Source organism: Coffea eugenioides, chromosome 11 (assembly GCF_003713205.1).
Source record: "Coffea eugenioides isolate CCC68of chromosome 11, Ceug_1.0, whole genome shotgun sequence".
In the NCBI taxonomy this organism is placed as follows: domain Eukaryota; kingdom Viridiplantae; phylum Streptophyta; class Magnoliopsida; order Gentianales; family Rubiaceae; genus Coffea; species Coffea eugenioides.
In genome coordinates, this window is record NC_040045.1 from 32,642,478 (window position 1) to 32,663,806 (window position 21,329).

Below are 21,329 nucleotides of genomic sequence, written 5' to 3' on the forward strand. Positions count from 1 at the left end.
GGAAGGGTGGAAGATTGGCGAAGTTTGTTTCTGCCGGCCGGATCTGACGGGTGTTGAACTGGAAATGGGCCTGTCGTTCAAGATCAGAGAAACCCATGTTTAGTTTGTCCGTAGTTTGAGTGGCTTTTCTACTGGACCCAATCATGGTAATGGGCCCAAACTTACTAAGAGATTTATTATTTGTTTAGAAATTAGAGGCTTATTGAGTCATCAAATTAATCAAATAAGTTTTTTTTTTGTCGTTGACTTGTTCGAGCTAGGCACACATATTTTGATAAGACAGAAGTCAGTATTATAAATAAATTAATTGAAAATCATTCAACACGATTTGTTTGATAAAGAAATATAACACTGATGCTATGCAAATTTGTTTGTATTATATTTGGATATGTATTCTAATTTTTCTAATATAATACTACCTTTCTTTTGTTGGTTCCAATGCAACTTACCTTATGTACTACTAGCCTTCTTTTTAGATTTCCTTGAAAAAATCCCTATTGTTATCTTTCTTGGGGAAATGAGTACTATTTTTTTTTGTCAGCAACGATACATTTGTATAACCTACTCTATCCTAATCTAGGGGGGAAGGGGAGCCTAAGGAGGCTGTTGTAGGGGCTAGTAGGTGTACAGACCCAACTAGACCAAGAGAGTGTTATGGGTCAACTCTTAAATTTTTTTCGCTGCAGATGAGGTTCAAATCTTCACCTACAGCCCAAGGAGGGACCTAAGTCCCTCCCTGGTGGCCACTGAGCCATTGGCCCATACATTTAGGTTGGCCCAATGAGTACTAGTGGCACATACATTTAGGTTGGCCCAAGAAGAGAGTACCCTGCTGAATTGGAGGACTTTGAGGTTAAGTCCTACAAAAAAGAGAAGCCAAAATTTCATTCGAGGTTTTTGTTGTTTCTTCCCCTGTTATCGAATCTGTATTGTGTAGTTTACCTCTTCCACTTGCTACTGTGGAATACTTTAAATAATTAATCAGAACATAAGTGTGGAGAAGCTTTCCTGTTTGTACACTAGAGAAAAACAATGCTTGCAATTAAATATTAGTATATGTTTGTCTTGGCTTCAGTTTTTGTTCGTCATGGCAATAAATTGTAATCAATCAGAACATTCCTCCTTGAGTTAATCAGTTTCAAGGTGCAAGCTAGCTCTGCACATTCGACGGATATGGCTATTTGCTTCCAACCCCCCTTTCTCTTCTTTCGGCCTCTCTCAGTCAGCTGCATCCACTTCTCCTTGGCAGTCTTGCATGTGTTAGGCCGAAGACGAAAATTGTGATTTTATGTGCTTAGTTTGGAAAACTGACAAAACTGGACATGGAATGAAAGAAGCATATTGATTTGGGATAATCTCAGAAACCTTCCCATGAGGTTTCTAACAATTTCACTGAGCTCCCGTGAGGTTTGAAAAATTACACATATCTCCCTTGATTTGATAGTTTTAGTTGTAAAACCTTAAAATAATATTGACTTGGTCAAATTTTTAAATGAATACCCAAAAATGCCCTTGTGTAATGAGTTTCAATTTATTTTCCTATAGAATTATAAGATTATCTAATGTAATTTTAAGGAAAAGATGCTGAATTTTTCATGTCCATACCTACTATTTGATAAACAACTATAATAATAATAATTTTATCACTATGATAGGATTTTTTATGGTATTTTATTATGGATTTAGATTTATAAGATAGAAAATAAAATGTTAAAATAATTGATTCAGTGTTTATGAATTTTTTGAGTAGTGGGATTACCATAATTTAGTAGTGATTTTGGGCAATTTCTTTTTGGTTTATTGTTAATTTTAATACCAAAAAATAGAAAACAAAGATTAGCAAAAAAATCAGATTACGTATAAAATTAACTCATCAAAAAAATCATTAATTTGACATTTGGTTACAATAGAAATTAGAAATAATAATGGTAATTTTACAATTTTATTGGCAAAAAATTAAAATAAAAAGGAATAAGAAGGAAAAAGAATGAAAAGATAATTTTAAAAACATTCTAAGTATAAGCATACCAAACAAGGAAATTCATTAAAATATTTAAGGGTAGTATTGTTATTTTAAATGACAAGGGAGGCATGTGTAATTTTTCAAATCTTAGGGAAGCTTAGTGAAATTGTCAGAAACCTTAGGGAAGGTTTCTGAAATTATCCCTATTGATTTTGATGAAACTTCATAAATAGAACATGCCTAGACAGTGGGATCAATGGTTTCTGCTGGTATAAACTACAAAGTATAAAGAGCACAAGCAGTGGTGGATATCCTTAGCCATCAAGGCGCGTGGCCGCTTCTTACCGATGACCATTTAAAGAATTGTATCGTATAATTTGAGCCCACGTAACGTTAGAGTAAATACGTCAGGAATCTGAGGCCATCAATCTTAATCCAAGAAGATGATCAATCTTAATCCAAGAAAATAGGACCAAATGTTGTTGCAGTCCCAGCGTACTCTCTTGCTGATACGTTACGCCAAGACTGCAGATTACGAATAGTCTACCATAACATTTATTTTGTATTTGGTCGGTCATGATCTTACTAATTCATTCCTAGCCAAGAAAAAAAATAAAGAATTTTTTTTTTTTTTTTGCATTTTCTTTTCCAAATGTTTAAAGCTTCAATGGGGATTACTGTTCGCGAGGTTAGTGCTGATAATGAGGTAACAACATGTTTAGCTTAATTAATCTTTGATCATCTTGATTGTTAATTATCCTATGAATGGTTCATGATTCTTCAAAGGACTGCAGTTCCACCGCCATGGCCATTATTATGTACATAGAATGATCTTTAAGGCTGTGCTACTTTGTCAAACAAATGCATAAAAATCAACACCTTCTGTATCGATTGCCAACATAGTTAAGCCTCCAAGTATGACATGTAGCTGGGAAAAACCAGCAGGTTTGGAAGAAGACTGCAGCAATGACCTATTTTTCATGACTTCTGTGGAAAACTGAAGTTAGGGTTTTGGAGCTGAGACTTAGAGAGGTACTAAAAAGTCTCCGATCAATATAGTACTACCGTCTGTACTGGTGCTTTAAAATTCAACATGAAGCTGAAAGCCTGAAAGTCATGATATGGAAACTCCTTGGAGGCTCTGCCGCTCAACATGAGAAGAAAAATGCCTGGATATTAAGATTGCAGTCAAGAATCACCTTGTTTACCACCATAAAACTGAAGTTTCAATGCAATTATGGTCCATAGGCAAGGCAAGTGTATGTGGTCAGGTGGACTCATTAAAATCAAAAGCCCCTCCATGTTGAATTTATCAAAGTACCATCTCTAGTGGGGACGGATGAATTTGGTGGTTTGGGCCGACCTTTGAAATTGATGGTTCAATAATTCGGTAACACATTTTAGACATGGGGAGATAATACTACTGTCTTGTGCTTATCTGAATTGTAGCTTCACAGGTTCTATAAACTTGACCACAAACTAATGTCCTTTAGCCAATTTGCCTTGCTTTTTTCACAAATGACTTCTACGATATTCCCAGTTCCTCCTCCGGTAAAATCAATATATTGCATGCATGCCTATGAAATCGAGCAATTGTTTCTTTTCACTGCTTAATCCTCCAGCATCCTTCGTTATCTTTTACCTCAAAATACAGCCAAGATTTCTACTCCTCTGAATGTTTCAGAAGAATAGTGGCATATGCGTGGGATCCTTTGGCTTCATGTTTTGTGCTTTGACTTCTTCTCTATTAATAACACACTTGGAATTTGTGGATGGTGGGCAATTTCCTTTAGAACTTATAAATATCACTTTTGAGACCAATCACCTCTTAATTGTTGAGAGAAAACGGTGCGGAAATTACTGATCAAGGAAAAATAGTGTAATAGATAATCTGCCAGGGGGACAAAGCCCATAATGATGGGAACGTGGTTGGCTTATTCAAATATCATGCTTCAAATTTCCCTTACTATTTTACATGTCCCTTTGCCGCAGAATACTTTATCCAAAGGGTCTATCTTAGAAATTTCTGCTAAAACTACTAATTAGTCATGTCATGCTGCCCTTGCATCGTGGGAAACCCTAGGATCATTGGCGTGAAAAGTATGTACGAGTACTATTTAGGGAGTCCACCAAAAAGCCCTTCTAGATGAGACTTGGCCCTTAACTCAGGTGCTCCATTTTACGGTTGTCTGCTGTCAACGCCTGAAGAAGGCTTTTCCAAGACAGACATTTGGTAGTTGGACAGAAGCTGAAAATATACAGCCATGCTAACCAGGCAGAAAACAGCTAAGTAACTGAGGCTATCAATTCTTTCATACAAGGACACCTCTTTAGACTTTATAGATTATTCCCATTACATGTTTTCACATGTAATGGATTTGGTTCTCGGGTGGTGACACTAAGATATAGTAGTATTCAAAGGATGTAGATGCTAATATAACAGACGTAGACACTATCACAATAAAATGAAAAAATACCATAGAACCTTGGTCCCGAACATTGAAGGGACTAAAGTGATGGGATAACTATTTGTTTATCCAATGTGGGCTGATATTGCTACTAATGCAACCGCTGTTGTCTGTAAATCTCAAGAGATGTATGAGATATCTAACTAGAATTAGGTTCATCCTGTAAAGATTATGTGGTGAAATTTTTGCCTTTCAATATACTCCAAACTTGAATATGGGAGATACGCATGTCTTGAACTAACTAACGAAATTCTGAGAAGTACATCAAACAAAGGTTTAAAATTTCTTGCTTAAAAAAGAATAATGAATTGAGGAGTAGTATGAAATTCTTAATTGACACATTGTAGTTTGCATGCATGGCATAGGTGGCTCCTCACTCTATTTACAAATTTTGTATGATGACTGTCAACGGAGCAGGCAATCCATCCTAGCGATACAATGCCGGTACGTATTATAGATGGAGGAAAGACCTAATCATTTATAACTAACTTTATTGAAACATCCCATTATGATAACCTTAATTTTAATAACAATCTTACATTTTGTATATCACACCAATAAATAACTGAGACAGACCTAAACTCGATCATAATGTAATGAGTTTTATCGGTCTTCATTTATCTCCTCTTTTTAATAAAATAAAATTAAACAATCAAAGTCCAAATTGAAAAAAATAATAATAATTCTAACGTGAATTGAAGTACATACAGCTTTACCTTGGGAAAACCATAGCCTACGAAAATGATGGATTATGGTGACACGAAAGAAAACTTCATTTGTTGTGCTGATGATTAGGAACTCTTCATTCAACTAGAATTGGGAGTGGTATTTATATATGGTTTTGAACACACTTTCCTTGACTCATTCTTTAACCGGATGCAGCAACACCAACTAATCAAGCTTAAAGGAGTACGTAAGAAGGGAACCCTATGGCCATTGGTCAAATTGCATTACAATTCCCTAGAGGTGGCAAAATGGGCGGGATGGGTGGGATTTGCTTGGATTCGAAATGGAATCGAATTATATGGGTTTGAGTCTAACCTTACTCATATGTGTTTTGGGACTAATTTGGGCGGGATCACTTTGGGATGGGTTTAGATTAATCCCGCCCAATACCCAAATCTATTTTTTATATTTTTTTCCTTTAATTCTTTAATATTTTTATTTATTAAATTTCTTTTGTTTATTGTGAATTTATATTTTTCTGAATTCATTTACACTCTAGAACGATCAACAGTTACTTTTAAAAGACATAATATTTTGGTAAGAATGAACATATCTTCTCCTGGATTAAATAAAAAATTGGATTAACAAATAAAGGAAAAGATAGATATACAGCCATATTCCAACCTTACCCATAATGTTGTCTGACACAAGGACTAGAAACAAGATTTTTTAACACCAAATTCACTCTTACTGACATTCTTAAAATTTCCAAAATTTGATACCAAAGAAATTCACATTAAATGCTGAATAAAGCTAGCACAGAAACGAAGAAACTGATTAAAAATTGATAACAGGGTTGCATATAAAAATCTATGTAGATAGTTCAACAATTAGCATAAAATCACCGTAAAGGGTGCCAACAGTTGTTAGTAAAGTATTGATTCTTGTAGACACCAAAATTTTACCAATTCATTTTACTTTTATTGTTATTTTTATTTTTTTAAAGTTGTTTAAATGAAATCATTTTTACTTAACTGGTTTTCTTTTGTAGGAAAGTGAAGAAAGGAAAAGAAAGAAAATGGAAGTGAAAAAAATCAGATTTTTGCAAAAAAAAAAAAAAATCAAAGATGAATTTTTGGATAAATGAAAATTTTTGGGAAGATATTTGGGCCCAATGGGTACCCAAGTATTTTCCAACATTTCCCATCAAAAAATGGGTACAATTGGGATGCATCCCATTTTAAATCCAATATCAAATTACAATACCCATTCCGCCCAAAGTCCTTTTGGGCATGGGTAGTCTATTGGGACTTGGGACAAACTGCCACCTCTACAATTCCCCAACATACTTGCACTGTCACATCCTTCCACAAATTCCACTATCATGTAATAATATTCTAGGGTTAAAAACAAAAAAGCCCCCTGTGATAAACCTAATACACAGAAAAGCCCCCCATGGTTTCAAAATATACAACACGACCCCTCATGCTTTGAACTAAATTGTAAAGGTGACGGAATCCGTTAAACTTAACGGAAATGACATATTGGAACCTAAAAAAATTTTTTATACCTAATTTTTATCAAATATACCTATTCTATCCCTTAACTCTCAATTCTCTCTACTTAGAAAATAAAATAAATGATTTTTTGAGCTGTTTTTTTGTTGAATTATATCAGGGTATTTTGGTCATTTTGACCATTTCCGTTAAGTTTAACGGATTTCGTCACCTTTACAATTTAGTTCAAAGCATGAGGGGTCGTGTTGTATATTTTGAAACCATGGGAGGCTTTTCTGTGTATTAGGTTTATCACAGGGGGCTTTTTTGTTTTTTACCCAATATTCTATAAATGATGCCATTGTGAGTTAGTTACACTCTCATGTAAACTACTCCTATATATTGAGTGAATGGCCACAAAGTTCGCATAATTGACTGTTTCATTTAGTCAATTTGGATAGTGATTATTTGTTAAATTTTGTTTATTTGTATTATCGACATATTTTTCCATCATATTTTTATTTCACATAAATCAGATTCAAAAAAGTGCTATAATTTTTTTTTTCAAAAAATTATTCTAAATAATCTACTATCCAAACTTAGCATATTAATAATATGATGAGAAATGTCTTAGAGGATGAAATTTTACTGTACTTTTAAGTTAATTGTTCCACCAAAAAGATACCAGCTGAATGTCTTAGTGATTGTTCCGATATATAATACTAATGAAAAGTGCGTCCTTTCTTTTTAGATTAAATACCACATTTTCTCGACATTTTACGAGGCAATAAATAATATAACATGTACTCCTCACTTAAGAGGAGGGCAGTATCGGAGAAGAGAACATAAGAGGAAGTTATTACTCCTATAATTAGGCATTTTAATATGTATCTTGGTCTGGTTGTCAAAGCCTGCAATCTATATATTATCTACAAAGAAATCTTTTCTTTTCTCAATTCCCTGCACAGAACTTGAGATACGTGGAATTTCTTGCTTTTGACTTGTTTAAACAAAGCAGTGGTCATTAGATTTATTTTGGCACACATTTGCTTACAACTGACCAGGAATGTCGCAAACATTAATTTATGTTTACGATAGTTTGCAATGCAATACTGACGTACCATATGGTCCTCTGTTTGCACTTTTGGAATATCTGATTTGATCGACTGATGTTCAATCCTCAACCAATTAGTGTATTTCCTCCTTTATTTAATATATAGGATAAATTATACTTTATTCCCCTATAGTTTAGCACTTTTTTACGTAACTCACTATAGTTTTAAAAGTTATATATATAGCCTTCTCATGGTTTGAACTGAAGTGTTAAAGTGACAGAATTTGCATTTCATAATGGAATCAACTAAAATGTCAAAAATACCTTTATGTAAAGTTAGAAATCATTTATTAACCATAGAGGGGTTATGCATATATTTTACAAACTATAAGGGATTATGTGGTAAAACACTAAATCGTAAGGAGTTTTGTGGTAAAACATAAAACTATAAGGAGTTAAAGTGTCATGCATATTATGTTTATATATTTTGGTTACTTTAACCATTTTAATTCTTGAATAAGAGTAATCTCGACATTTTCGTGGGTTCCATTACAAAGGATCATTTTCATCAATTTGACACTTTAATCCAAATTATGAAAAATTATATATAACTTTTAAAATCACAGGACGGTCATGTGAAAAATTGCTAAACTACAGAGAGTAAAGTGTATTTTTTCCTAATACACACACATACATACATATGTTCATGTGTGTGTATCAATTATGACTCAGTGTACCTAATGCTGTTGAATTTTGAGAGGGCAGTATTACAAAAGATTTTCAATTGTTCATCCCTTTTCTTTCCTGGGTCAACTACCCTTCCTTTTTGAACTTATTTTGTAGTTTCCAACTCCAAATTACAGTAATGTATCCCGAATCTTTATGTTTGTGTCGAATGTGAATGACCTGTAAGTGAGAAATTTTGGATTTGAACCTTTAAAAAAAATTTATGAAACGGTAAAATTAATCTACACCTTTTTTGATATGAAAAATAGGAAATTCATGTTCACTAAGGCATAGTTATAGATTGTAACTCAACGCTTAATCTCTACTATAACTAAATTAAACTTTCAATTATAAGGCATATAGTACTTAGAGAACAATTCAAGATCAGCCGATCGAAATTCAAAAGTCTAAAAGAAGACCAAGTAAAAGTGTATATTGACTTAATTATCAGGCCAAGAATGAATCTCATACTAATATTTAATATGAATCCTTTGTGCAGGGGATTACGCATATATAATATGACGTTGACTTCAATCTGATCACAGTAGAATTGGGCAGATGTAGAATTGGTCAGTTCCTTCTCCACAACGATTAATCTAATCACGGGAGCATAATCCTGAGCTCTGTTAAACAAACATTTTCAATTATGGAATAACATCTGACGAATGAAATGCGACCTTTTAACACACGGTCGGGGATGAATGTCCATACGCAGATAGCTAAAGTATGAGTTTGTTATATCTCCAAAACCATTGGTGGATCCCTAGCTGCAAACATTAGAGTAATTGAATTTGACCTTAATTAGGTAGGAATCCCATGGGACTAGGAGTCATCAATTTTCTGAATTTTGGCAGCTAACTTTTATGTTGCACTGTATCCCACTTTTACAGACAGTTGGGATGCCCGTCTGGATTGTTATTAAATGGAGTTTTTTTTTTTTAGAAAAATATACCGTAAAAATTTGATACATATGAGATAAAAAATAATTTAAAAACATAGCAATCCAAAGTAGGATAACCCTCTATCTTTGTCCTAACTGTCTTTTCCTAACTATCGTTACATCCCATGATCTTCTTCCTTTTTATTTTTTCTATTTTGTTTTACAGGTTACAATCCATAATCTCTTCAAATCAGAAAAGAAAGAGAGCCAGAAAAAGATAAAGAAAAACAAAAAGAGACAGCAATTGTATTTCGTAGAAGTGAAGATATGTGGTAAGTATCCTTGTGTTATCATTATTATTATCATTTTGTTTTGGAAAACCAAATTTGACGCTGTCCCGGAACGATCTTGTGGAGGTCAATCAACACACACTAGAGTATTAATCAATGGCACTATCTACCTCAAATACATATTTAAAGCAGCACGCCAGTTGGAGTGACCGCTGTATTTTATCTAGTACTACTAAAGAATTGAAGAAGAAACGAGACCCTCTATTTCCTGGGCACATCAATTGGATGCGTTAATAGTACAGAGTATTAAATTCTCAGCAACTAATTGCCCCCTAGTGAAACTTGAGGTCACAAGTTCGAGTCTCCGCGCTGCTGGATTCCTTCGCGCACTTAACGTGTTCGGGCCGAGTTGGGGCCCGGGCCCGGGCTGCAGGGAATTAGTCGGGCCCCGTAAGGATTGACCCGGACACCCTGTGTCGACAAAAAAAAAAAAAAAAAAATTGCCCCCAACAATTCTCCTTTTTTTTTTTTTTCATTTTTTGCCACCAAAGCAGAAAAATAAAAATAAAAATAAAAAAATTGGTTCACCAGCTTTTATTTTATAGTAATTTTTACTCTACCAATGATGTATACTCTTGCAGCACTGAAAACATACTGTATTTGTAAAATTTAAAATTCAAATTCAAGTTTGCGTAACTTATCATGCATGCAAACTTATTATTCGATTAGTGTATTATATATTGACTTGTTATCGAAAAGATTAATCTTTTCATTTTACACATTATACATAGTAAAGTTGTGTACATAGTACTACAGTTGGTGCTGTTTGCTGAACAACTGGGTGATGCTTCAGTTGCATCAACACGCAATATGTTAAAGGTCTCCAATGTTGTCAAATTCAGATCAGAGCGGGATCCACTTGAACACAACTTGAAGTCTAAACCCCAAAGTCAGCAAAGTTGTCAAAAATAAAAAAAAACCACGTCTTAGATTTTGTTTGTCTTTTGCTTTCATACTATAGATTAGCTTACTTTTTATTTATTTGGTCGGTTTCGAAGCTCATGCCTTGCAAAAGCCGACACAGTGTTAAACATGGTGTCTGCAACGAGGGTGCGAATTTCACCTGTAATAAAAAATTTTTTAAAAAAGTGTCAAAATAGTCTTTTGATTTGATCGAATTTGTGTATCTATTAATGTCTGATATCTTCTTTAATCTAGTTTGACACTTTTTTAAGTGGATAAGTGGAGAATCACCGTTAATCTTCTTTAAAAAAAAAGGTAAAAAGTTGGGGAGATTACATCTTAATTAGGGAAGAGCTTAATGAGCCTGATGATGCACTGGAAATTTTAAATTTAGGCATAGTAATATGTATGGATGTATGTATGTGTGCATGTGTAAGTACGTATCTATGAAAGCATGCATGCGTGTGCCCATATATTTTGATAAAGAGACAATTACATATTCACTCAAAACTGCTATATTAATGACAACAAGTATATCAAAGAATACAATAAATAGAAATAAATTTCTTCAAATTTGAAGGAATAATAAAAGATACTGATATAAAACTCTAAATTTTCTTACAAACAAATACTAACCATTACTGCTTTTCTAGTTGTTGGACAATTTGATTCGAATAATGTTTGAATGTATTCATTGATAAGTTGTACACTATGACAAATTAATGAGTTAAATACAGATTTAGTTTTGAAATGGTGTCAAATTAAAAATCTCAAATCAAACTAATGTAATGTGACAAAATCAATTGTCGTCCAAATTTAACTGACGCAGTAATAACTTTTATTTCATCTCTTTTTTTGTTTGAAAAAAAAAATTTAACTATACAAGGGAGAAAGAGGATATTCACGTTCAAAGAGCTAAAAAGTCAATTGTCATCCAAATTTCTATCCTATGTTTTTTTTTTAAAAAAAACCCTAGAATTCAAAATTAGGTAAAATTTGTCCATTAAATTTTTATGTACCATTAATGTTTGTGTGTACACATTAGCAAATGTAAATGTATACAACACATGCATAAAGTAAATTTTAAATTTGAAATTAGATTATGTAGCTTTTATACTTGCTAGTGTAATTTTAATTAATATTCCTATACGAGTAGTGCATTAAACATTAATTCAGAAATTATTCCCAAAAAATACAAAAGATTAAACCATTATTTGCAGATATTTTTCTCTTCTCTTGAAGATTAATTAGCTAACACAGACACACGCACAGAGAGGGAGAGAGAGAGCGAAAAGAGAGAGAATATTCACATTTAAAGACACTAAAGCAAATTATTGTCCAAACAATAATCCTAACAACAGAAGATCCCCATTAAGAATTAATACTCATAGCCATTATATTACCCTAGAAACAAAATTAAAAAAAAAATCCCGCAGGAATTTAACAATACAGAAACGGCCCACCTCGCACGCGCTTTCATGATATAAACAACTTAAAGCCGCAGAGAAGCTTCCCAAACTTGGTCAAAAGATTACAACAAAAAACCACTTTTGCCCAATTAAACAAATTTCTGCAATTATCAAGTCAAGAAACCTCACCCAAAATGTTCCCCTACTCCTCACCACAGTCCATTCCCCTACATCTCACATCATGACCGTTCATTCTCATCTGGCGGTCACTATGAATCCACACCACCAATTGCTGCCCTTTTTTGAAGTTTCAACGTTCCTTCATTTTCAACCGCGGGAACCTAACTGCTGGAACTGGATGTGCCCTCTATTTGACCAGGCCTTGAGTAATGAATACAGTACTCGAATTCAAACGCTTTGCGATTTCTTTCTTTCTTTTTTTTTTTTTTTTTTTTTTATAATTCGCCCAGAACAAAGAAGAGTTCTTGCTTTATTGCTTACCTTAACGGTTAGCACTTAGCACCCCACATTGACTATCTAAGTGTGTATATATATAGCTTTCTAAACGAACAGTCTGTTAAACACAACATCTCAGTTTCTCCTTTGGCCAAAAGGGCTGCTAGAGAAACTGACTGAACACGAAGAAGTTGGGAATCAAGATTCAATTCGTTCATTCTTTGTGCACTGTTGGTAGTCTTGTAGCGTGCAGTTTTCTGTCCCTGGAGTTTTATTTCTGATTTTTGTTGTATAGTTTGAGGTGAAGAAAAGAAAAGAATAGAAGGGGTCTCGGAAAGGAAGTGATCAGCGAGAGTTGGAAACAATGGCTGCTTTTGCAGGGGATGATTTGTCGAGGGCGACGAGTAGTAGGAGGAGTTGGGGGTCAGGGAGTGTGAGGGAGATTTGGCAAGGTCCACCTGATATTTTTGTTAGGAATAGTACTAGGAGAGAAATGGTGGATGATGAAGAGGAGCTCAAGTGGGCTGCTATTGAGAGGCTGCCTACTTATGATAGGATGAGAAAAGGGATGCTTAAGCAAGTGGTGAGTAATGGAAGAGTGATCTCAAATGAGGTTGATGTTACTAATCTTGGTGCTCAGGATAAGAAGCAGTTATTGGATAGTATTCTTAAAGTTGTTGAAGATGACAATGAGAGGTTCCTTACAAGACTCCGAGATCGAACTGACAGGTGAATGTTCTCTCAGCTATCTTGCTATTGTCATCTCTTTGATTACTGTAAAAAAAATGATGTTAAAAGTAGCTTTGGGCTTCACAATTTTGGAACTTAATAGGTTTCCTGTTTTGATGCTTTTATATGATGATCAGAACAATCTTGTAAAGGTTTTTGACAGCTTTTGTTGGGATTTGTAGATAACTAATGTTTTGACTTGTTTGGTCGAGTGCAGGGTGGGTATTGAGATTCCAAAGATTGAAGTGAGATTCCAGAATTTATCTATAGAGGGAGATGCATATGTTGGCACCAGAGCACTTCCAACTCTGTGGAACTCCACCCTCAACACGCTTGAGGTGATTAGCTGTTCTGTTCCTCCCCTGCGTCTTGACACAGTTCATGGAACTAATATTTAGTTGAATGGGATTTCCCACAACTTAAGTTTCTTAATTCTCCGGTGTTAGTTTTATTGGTAAATAACGGTGAATGCTTAATTAGATGCACTACGTCGAAGAACTGCAATTTTCGTTAATAATCTTATCAAGGGGAACATAGGAAAATGGTTGAAATAGGGAAGATAGAGCTTTTTATACAGTTTCTGAAGTAGAAAGATTGAGGGGTTTTACATTTAAGCGTCCTGTTATGGTTCTTTTCCAGAATTTATTTTTTTGTCCGATAATTGCTGTATCCTTCTGAAGTATTATTCCATTCATTTTTATGTTTGATTAGGCTGCTATTGGATTGATTGGACTTGCTCAATCAAAGAAAAGAGTTGTTAGAATTCTTGAAGGTGTGAGTGGAATTGTTAGACCAACAAGGTATGCTTCTCAGAATTTCTAATTAGAACTCTTTTTTTTTTTTTTTAAATTAGTTTATCTAACTCTTGGATATTGTCTTTTAATCTAAATTTTAAGATTAGCTCTTCCATCATGTTCTTACACTTCTGCTTGAAATTTACTGCTTTTTCAGGATGACACTACTGCTTGGGCCTCCCGGTTCAGGAAAAACTACCTTACTGAAAGCTTTGGCAGGCAAAGCTGATGATGATCTGAGAGTATGTCCCCTCCCCCCACCCCTTTCCTTTTAGACGTTTTCGTTATTTGTCATTCTTGATGAGTTGCTGATTGTAAGTGAATGAACAGGTCACTGGAAAAATCACCTACTGTGGTCATGAATTCCATGAATTTGTTCCTCAGAGAACAAGTGCTTATATCAGCCAGCATGATCTTCATTATGGTGAAATGACAGTACGTGAGACAATGGATTTTGCTGGTAGATGCTTGGGAGTAGGAACCAGATATGATATGCTGGTGGAGTTGTCAAGAAGGGAGAGAGAAGCAGGTATTAAACCAGATCCTGAGATTGATGCGTTCATGAAAGCCACAGCCATGGCGGGACAGGAAACCAGCTTGATTACTGATTATGTGCTGAAGGTCCGTTCCTCAGAACCCTTTTTTTCTTTGGGGATTATGATGTCATTCAGACAAGACTAATGTGCTCATAATGTTCCAACAGATTCTTGGATTGGACATTTGTGCTGATATTATGGTGGGAGATGACATGAGAAGAGGCATTTCTGGTGGTCAGAAGAAGCGTGTTACCACTGGTATGCACGCATCGATTACCGAAAGCTCTAGGCAGTATAAAACGATTCAAGTATCACATATTTGAATAAAATTCTAATGTGCAGCTCCCGATTCATTATGCTTTTCAACTAGAAGAAAGATACACTACTATGTTTTGAATTGACATTTTGCAGCGTAAACAGGCTTTATCATCTTTTGAGTTTTAAGTGATCTTTCTTCACGCATCAAATCGTCTGGACTAACGTTGTGATTGTGTCAAATGCAGCTGAAATGTTGGTAGGACCAGCAAAAGCATTTTTCATGGATGAAATATCAACAGGACTGGACAGTTCCACCACTTTCCAAATAGTGAAGTTCATGAGACAGATGGTTCATATTAATGATATAACCATGGTCATCTCTCTCTTACAGCCAGCGCCCGAGACATTCAATCTTTTTGATGATGTCATCCTACTTTCTGATGGGCGGATTGTCTATCAGGGTCCACGTGATAATATTCTTGAGTTCTTCGAGTACATGGGATTTAAATGTCCTGAAAGGAAAGGAATTGCAGACTTTCTGCAGGAGGTTACCTCAAAGAAGGACCAACAGCAGTATTGGTACAGAAAAAACCAGCCTTTTAGATATGTCTCTTCAGAGGATTTCGCAAATGCGTTCAATTCCTTCCATGTAGGACAACGACTTACAGCAGACCTTAGAGTTCCTTATGATAAGGCCAGAACCCACCCTGCAGCATTGGTTAAAGAGAAGTATGGAATTTCGAATTGGGATCTCTTCAAGGCATGCTTTGATCGTGAATGGCTGCTCATGAAGCGGAGTGCTTTTGTTTTCATATTTAAAACAACACAAATCACTATCATGGCCTTAATTGCCCTGACGGTGTTTTTAAGAACAGAAATGAAAACTGGTCACGTGAATGATGCTGCTAAGTTTTGGGGAGCATTGTTTTTCAGTCTTATCAATGTGATGTTCAATGGAATGGCTGAGCTGGCCATGACAGTTTTCAGGCTTCCTGTTTTTTTCAAGCAGAGGGACTGTTTGTTCTACCCAGCTTGGGCATTTGCTCTGCCAATTTGGGTCCTCCGTATTCCCATTTCAGTCATGGAGTCCGTAATATGGATCATTTTCACGTATTACACCATTGGTTTTGCGCCTTCTGCAGCCAGGTAAGTTCAAGTTCATGCAATTTCGTTGAAGCTTTTAGTCAATTCTTGGCAGGCATCTAATAATGCTTTTCTTTATTTTTATCTTCAATGTATCAGGTTCTTCAAACAGCTCTTGGCATTCATTGGCATCCATCAGATGGCTCTCTCTTTGTTTCGTTTCATTGCTGCAGCTGGAAGAGCACAAGTTGTAGCAAACACGCTTGGAACCTTCACCTTGTTGTTGGTCTTTATTCTAGGAGGCTTCATTGTTGCAAAAGGTGAAAGCATGATTTATATATACCACAATTTCTCGCAATGACATTTTGTAGTCTAGATATACTTATTGTCGGTTGCGGAAAATCAGTTGCTCCATGCTTGGATCTGTCTTGGCTGCTTTATTTGTAGCAATATAATTGAATTGCTAACCAATTTTATGGAAATGTAATTCATAGATGACATCAAGAATTGGATGATATGGGGTTACTATGTTTCTCCTATGATGTATGGACAAAATGCCATTGCCATCAACGAGTTTCTTTCTGAAAGATGGAGCAACGTAAGACCTCCTGATAATTGCCTCTAAATGTGTACATTCTTTCCAAGATCTGTAAAGCTAGAGGATACTCTATATTGATTTTGATCGTGGTTCTTAATTTTCATTCTACAGCCCTCCAATGGCTCTGAACCTACAGTTGGAAAGACACTTCTAAAGGACAGAGGTCTATTTACCACTGAAACTTGGTACTGGATTGGTGTAGGAGCTCTTTTCGCTTTCTCCTTGTTGTTCAATGTTCTTTTTATTGGAGCATTGACATTTTTAAATCGTGAGTACAATAGTCCACCTTGTTATCTTACATTTGTCATCTATCATTCTATACTATATGATACAAGAAGTTCATGTTTTAATACGTGATACGACTTAATTATCAGCAATTGGAGATACTAAAGCTGTTCTTGTTGAGGACGATGATGAGAAAAAGACTAGAAATGAAGCATCCAATTCTGCAGGTTTGTGGTCTATTAAACTGCTCCTTTTTGTATATGTAAGTAAATTTTGTAAAAATCATTGGATTAGCTTGTCTCCCTCTTTAAAATAAGCTTGAACAACTGTAAAACATCAAATGTTAAAAGTTCTCCAATTCAATACTCATTTCCACAGAACTTAATCGGAGGATTTGGCACCAAAATGTATGGAAAAAAGGTGTTCACATCAGTTACCATATTTTACAGTTTAAGAAGCAAAAGAATTTTTGATACTTTCTTTCGTTCGTAGCATTGTCATGGATGTTAGTAAAGGGAATAGGCTAAGAATTTAACACTCCAAGCTTAAAGCACCACTGAATAAATTCCTCTTTTCAAGGCTTTCAGTTATTAAAAATAATTCAGGGCCAAATAAATGTGTTTCTCATACGCTGTCATTGCTACAGGAATTCAAATGGGTGTAAGAAATTCTCAGGCAAATGGCAACTCAATGGTTAGTGCAACAAACAATCAAGCAACTAGAGGAATGGTTTTGCCCTTCCAACCGCTCTCACTTGCATTCAATCATGTGAAGTACTACGTGGACATGCCTGCAGTAAGTCTCGTCCATCCCTGTCCTTAATTTTGTGAAATTGCCCACATCTCATTTCTGTGGTCAGACTCTCTGAAATTTTGCATAGGAAACAAACATAATATTGTTACTATTTTTCTAACTTGGAAATTTGATTCATATCAGGAAATGAAGTCACAAGGGATTGAAGAAGATAGATTGCAACTTCTGAGAGATGTTAGTGGTGCTTTCAGGCCTGGCGTTTTAACAGCACTGGTGGGTGTCAGTGGTGCTGGAAAGACCACATTGATGGATGTCTTAGCAGGTAGAAAGACAGGTGGCTACATTGAAGGAAGCATAAGCATTTCAGGCTACCCAAAGAACCAAGAAACTTTTGCCCGAGTTAGTGGTTACTGTGAGCAGAATGATATACACTCTCCTTATGTAACTGTTTATGAATCGCTCCTCTATTCTGCCTGGCTGCGGCTTGCTTCTGATGTAAAGACAGAAACTCGAAAGGTAAGCATAGTAATTACTAGAATTATTACCTTTGACTCATTGATACACTGGTGCATTAATGTGCATGCCTTTAAATCAACAACGCTTTCTATGTAACTTGCTGAAGTTTCATTTTCTTTCTTACTACAGATGTTTGTTCAAGAAGTCATGGACTTGGTTGAGCTCAATGCTCTGAGGGACGCTCTTGTTGGACTTCCAGGAGTGGACGGCCTTTCAACCGAGCAGAGAAAGAGACTTACAATTGCTGTTGAATTAGTTGCTAATCCTTCCATCATCTTTATGGATGAGCCCACTTCAGGACTTGATGCTAGAGCTGCTGCAATTGTCATGCGTACTGTCAGAAATACAGTGGATACTGGTAGAACTGTGGTCTGCACAATTCACCAACCAAGCATTGATATATTTGAAGCTTTTGACGAGGTACACTTAATTGTCATTTTTCTTACACTAGATATTTTTGGGCACTCAGCATTCTTTAACACCATTCTTATACCTGCAGCTGCTCTTGATGAAGAGAGGAGGACAAGTGATATATGCTGGACCTCTTGGTCGCCATTCTCACAAACTCGTTGAATATTTTGAGGTGAGGTTCTGCTCCTATTGCATTATTGCTTGGTTGCAAACACACTGTCTGTGCACTAGAATTGAAATCCTACCCAACTTGCAGGCTGTACCTGGTGTTCCCAAGATAAAAGAGGGTCACAATCCAGCTACCTGGATGTTGGATGTCAGCACCTCAGCAATGGAGGCTCAACTTGGAGTCGATTTTGCAGAAATATATGCCAACTCTGATCTCTACAGGTAAAAGAAGGGTTAACTTATACAGCGTAGAAAGTTTTCAAGAATCAAATGTCTCTATATGTGCTGCAAGATCATTGACCTGTTACTTCGTTTACGTTTCCAGGAGGAATCAGGAGCTAATAAAGGAACTGAGCGCTCCTGAACCGGGTTCCAGGGATCTATACTTCCCCACCCAATACTCTCAGTCCTTTTTAGTTCAGTGCAAGGCTTGTTTTTGGAAACAACACTGGTCATATTGGAGGAACTCACAATATAATGCAATTAGATTCTTCATGACTGTTGTCATTGGAATTATGTTTGGCGTTATCTTTTGGGACAAAGGAACTAAAATGTAAGTCCAAATTTTCCTTATCTCGCAACCTTGAATGATAAAAGAGCCTACTCAATTCAGTTACATAATGCTAACATTAGCTTCAATACTGTGCATCTGTTAACAGATTTAGACAACAAGACTTGCTTAACTTACTCGGAGCTACTTATGCTGCTGTTCTTTTCCTTGGAGCAACCAATGCTTCTGCCGTGCAGTCTGTTGTGGCGATTGAGAGAACAGTTTTTTACCGTGAAAGAGCAGCAGGAATGTACTCTGAGTTGCCTTACGCATTTGCTCAGGTAAAGCATTCAGATCCCTTTTTGCCTGTCTACTTGTCACATTATCATTTTCTACTCGCAAATCAAATAAAACCTTCCAGTTCTAACATCCCTTGTGTATCTTACAATTGCAGGTTGCAATTGAAACTATTTATGTTGCAATTCAAACTCTGGTTTATACACTTCTTTTGTACTCGATGATTGGATTCGACTGGACTGCCGAGAAGTTCTTGTATTTCTACTACTTCATCTTCATGTGCTATGCCTACTTCTCAATGTACGGGATGATGGTTGTTGCATTGACTCCTGGCCATCAAATTGCTGCTATTGTCATGTCCTTCTTCTTGAGTTTCTGGAATCTGTTTTCTGGTTTTCTCATCCCGCGTCCGGTACGTGAAATGCTAAGCTATATTTACCTTCCACTCCACACATGAAGCTCCAAATTGTACTGTACTGTTCCATTGAATTCTTGACTGACCATACCACCATTTTGTGTTAAAACAATTTGCAGCTTATTCCAGTATGGTGGAGGTGGTACTACTGGTGCTCTCCTGTTGCATGGTCAATTTATGGCATTTTTGCATCTCAAATTGCTGACAGAACAACTGGTATTGAAGTCCCTGGTAGTGACACAAAAGTTCCAATCAACCAATTCCTTAAAGAATACTTGGGCTATGACCATGACTTCCTCATTCCAGTGGTCTTTGCCCACGTCGGTTGGGTCCTCCTCTTCTTCTTCGTCTTCGCTTATGGCATCAAGTTCCTGAACTTCCAAAGAAGATGATCACTTCTCAGTTCACATGCGGAGTGTTTCTTTAGGTTTATAGACCAATTGTATATCTTTGTAGCTAAGCATATAGGACCAGCGATCTTTCTCTCTTTGTTTATAGGTGTCTTTAGAAAACTCCGACCAATAGTCCAATATTCCCATTTGAGCGCAATATAGCTGCAAGAACGGCTCATATGATATGAGTCCCTAAAGGTACAAGTATAATACGAGACGGGTATAGTATGTGACATAATATATATGTATTGTATGATTTTTTTCAAGAGTATAATTAAAAGTTCAGCATAAAAATATTGGCAAAATTATGTATTATATGTGCGCGCGTGTATGTGAATTCATAGGTAAATAATACAAATATAATTGAAAGTTACGAAAGTCAAAGAACAGATAAAATTACTGTGATTTTCAAAGATTTTACTATTACATTGGTACTAATTTTAACTCTTATGGATTTTACTACATTAGTACTCATTTTAACTCTTATCCTCGTGTATGAAACGTAAATTTATTAAAATGTTATCATTTTAGTTCTTCTAATGTGTAAATTTGCATAATATACAATACATGTCATTATTACTTTGTATAAAATTCGGAATTTATATATCATTAGTTTTACCTAAATTTGAAAATTTTTCCAAAAAAATTGAAGTATAATACGTTAAAAATTTATTATGTGCTTCATACAATTAGTTAAACAAATGTAAATATTTTTTAGAGTATTTTTGAAATACACAAAATATACATATTGTTTTTAAAACAAATTATACGTACAATCGGATATTATACTCGTATGTAATAAAGAGGATTCACTAATTATGATCCCCAAAACGCAACCCGCCGGTTTTATGGTAAATTCGTCCATCCCACAAACTTGTCAAGAAAGGAAGATAAAACTAAGCGAAATAGCAAATGCAAAGAATTAAATGCTAAATCGAAAGCATCTCAATACTATATAAGTTAATGAACCAGAAAGTTTGCAGTAAAGACGGTCGGTCCATTCAACTGAAAACACAATCTATTTCGTCTTCATAGACCTTTCCTCCACGGTTAAACCTAATATAGTAACTAGAGTATCCAAAAGTTCCATCCAATTTGAGGTGATGTTCTAAAATGCCAAGTCAAAAGATCCATCAACTTTAATCCTCATCATCATCCCAAAAAGAGTGACTACATATAAGAAAGCAGCACTGGCGACAAGCAACAAAACGAATGAAAACGAGTTGAACTACACGTTCACACAGCCTAAAACATCCCTGCAATTGATTGTTTCGTCATTGTGTCTTCATGGAA

At 35.5% G+C, this 21,329-nt stretch overlaps 1 protein-coding gene across 1 annotated transcript; it reads left to right on the top strand.

Annotated features, from left to right (window-relative positions):
• The first annotated feature begins 12,512 nt into the window (after positions 1-12,512).
• LOC113753746 (pleiotropic drug resistance protein 2-like) lies at positions 12,513-20,331 on the top strand. The gene is made up of 20 exons (XM_027297983.1): positions 12,513-13,100; positions 13,318-13,438; positions 13,812-13,900; positions 14,052-14,136; positions 14,225-14,515; positions 14,598-14,688; positions 14,934-15,834; positions 15,931-16,091; positions 16,266-16,369; positions 16,481-16,637; positions 16,744-16,821; positions 17,241-17,389; positions 17,531-17,863; positions 17,993-18,283; positions 18,363-18,446; positions 18,531-18,664; positions 18,768-18,995; positions 19,102-19,273; positions 19,387-19,641; positions 19,764-20,331. The coding sequence occupies exons 1-20, from the start codon at positions 12,736-12,738 to the stop codon at positions 20,034-20,036; spliced, it is 4,362 nt and encodes a 1,453-aa protein (XP_027153784.1). The 5' UTR covers positions 12,513-12,735; the 3' UTR covers positions 20,037-20,331.
• The last annotated feature ends 998 nt before the right edge of the window (positions 20,332-21,329 follow it).

Coding starts and splice junctions, on each gene's coding strand:
- LOC113753746 (XM_027297983.1), top strand. CDS start 12,736: ATGGCTGCTTTTGCAGGGGATGATTTGTCGAGGGCGACGAGTAGTAGG. Junction 16,370..16,480: donor TTTCTGAAAGATGGAGCAAC/GTAAGACCTCCT, acceptor TTCATTCTACAG/CCCTCCAATGGCTCTGAACC. Junction 18,447..18,530: donor AACTCGTTGAATATTTTGAG/GTGAGGTTCTGC, acceptor CCCAACTTGCAG/GCTGTACCTGGTGTTCCCAA.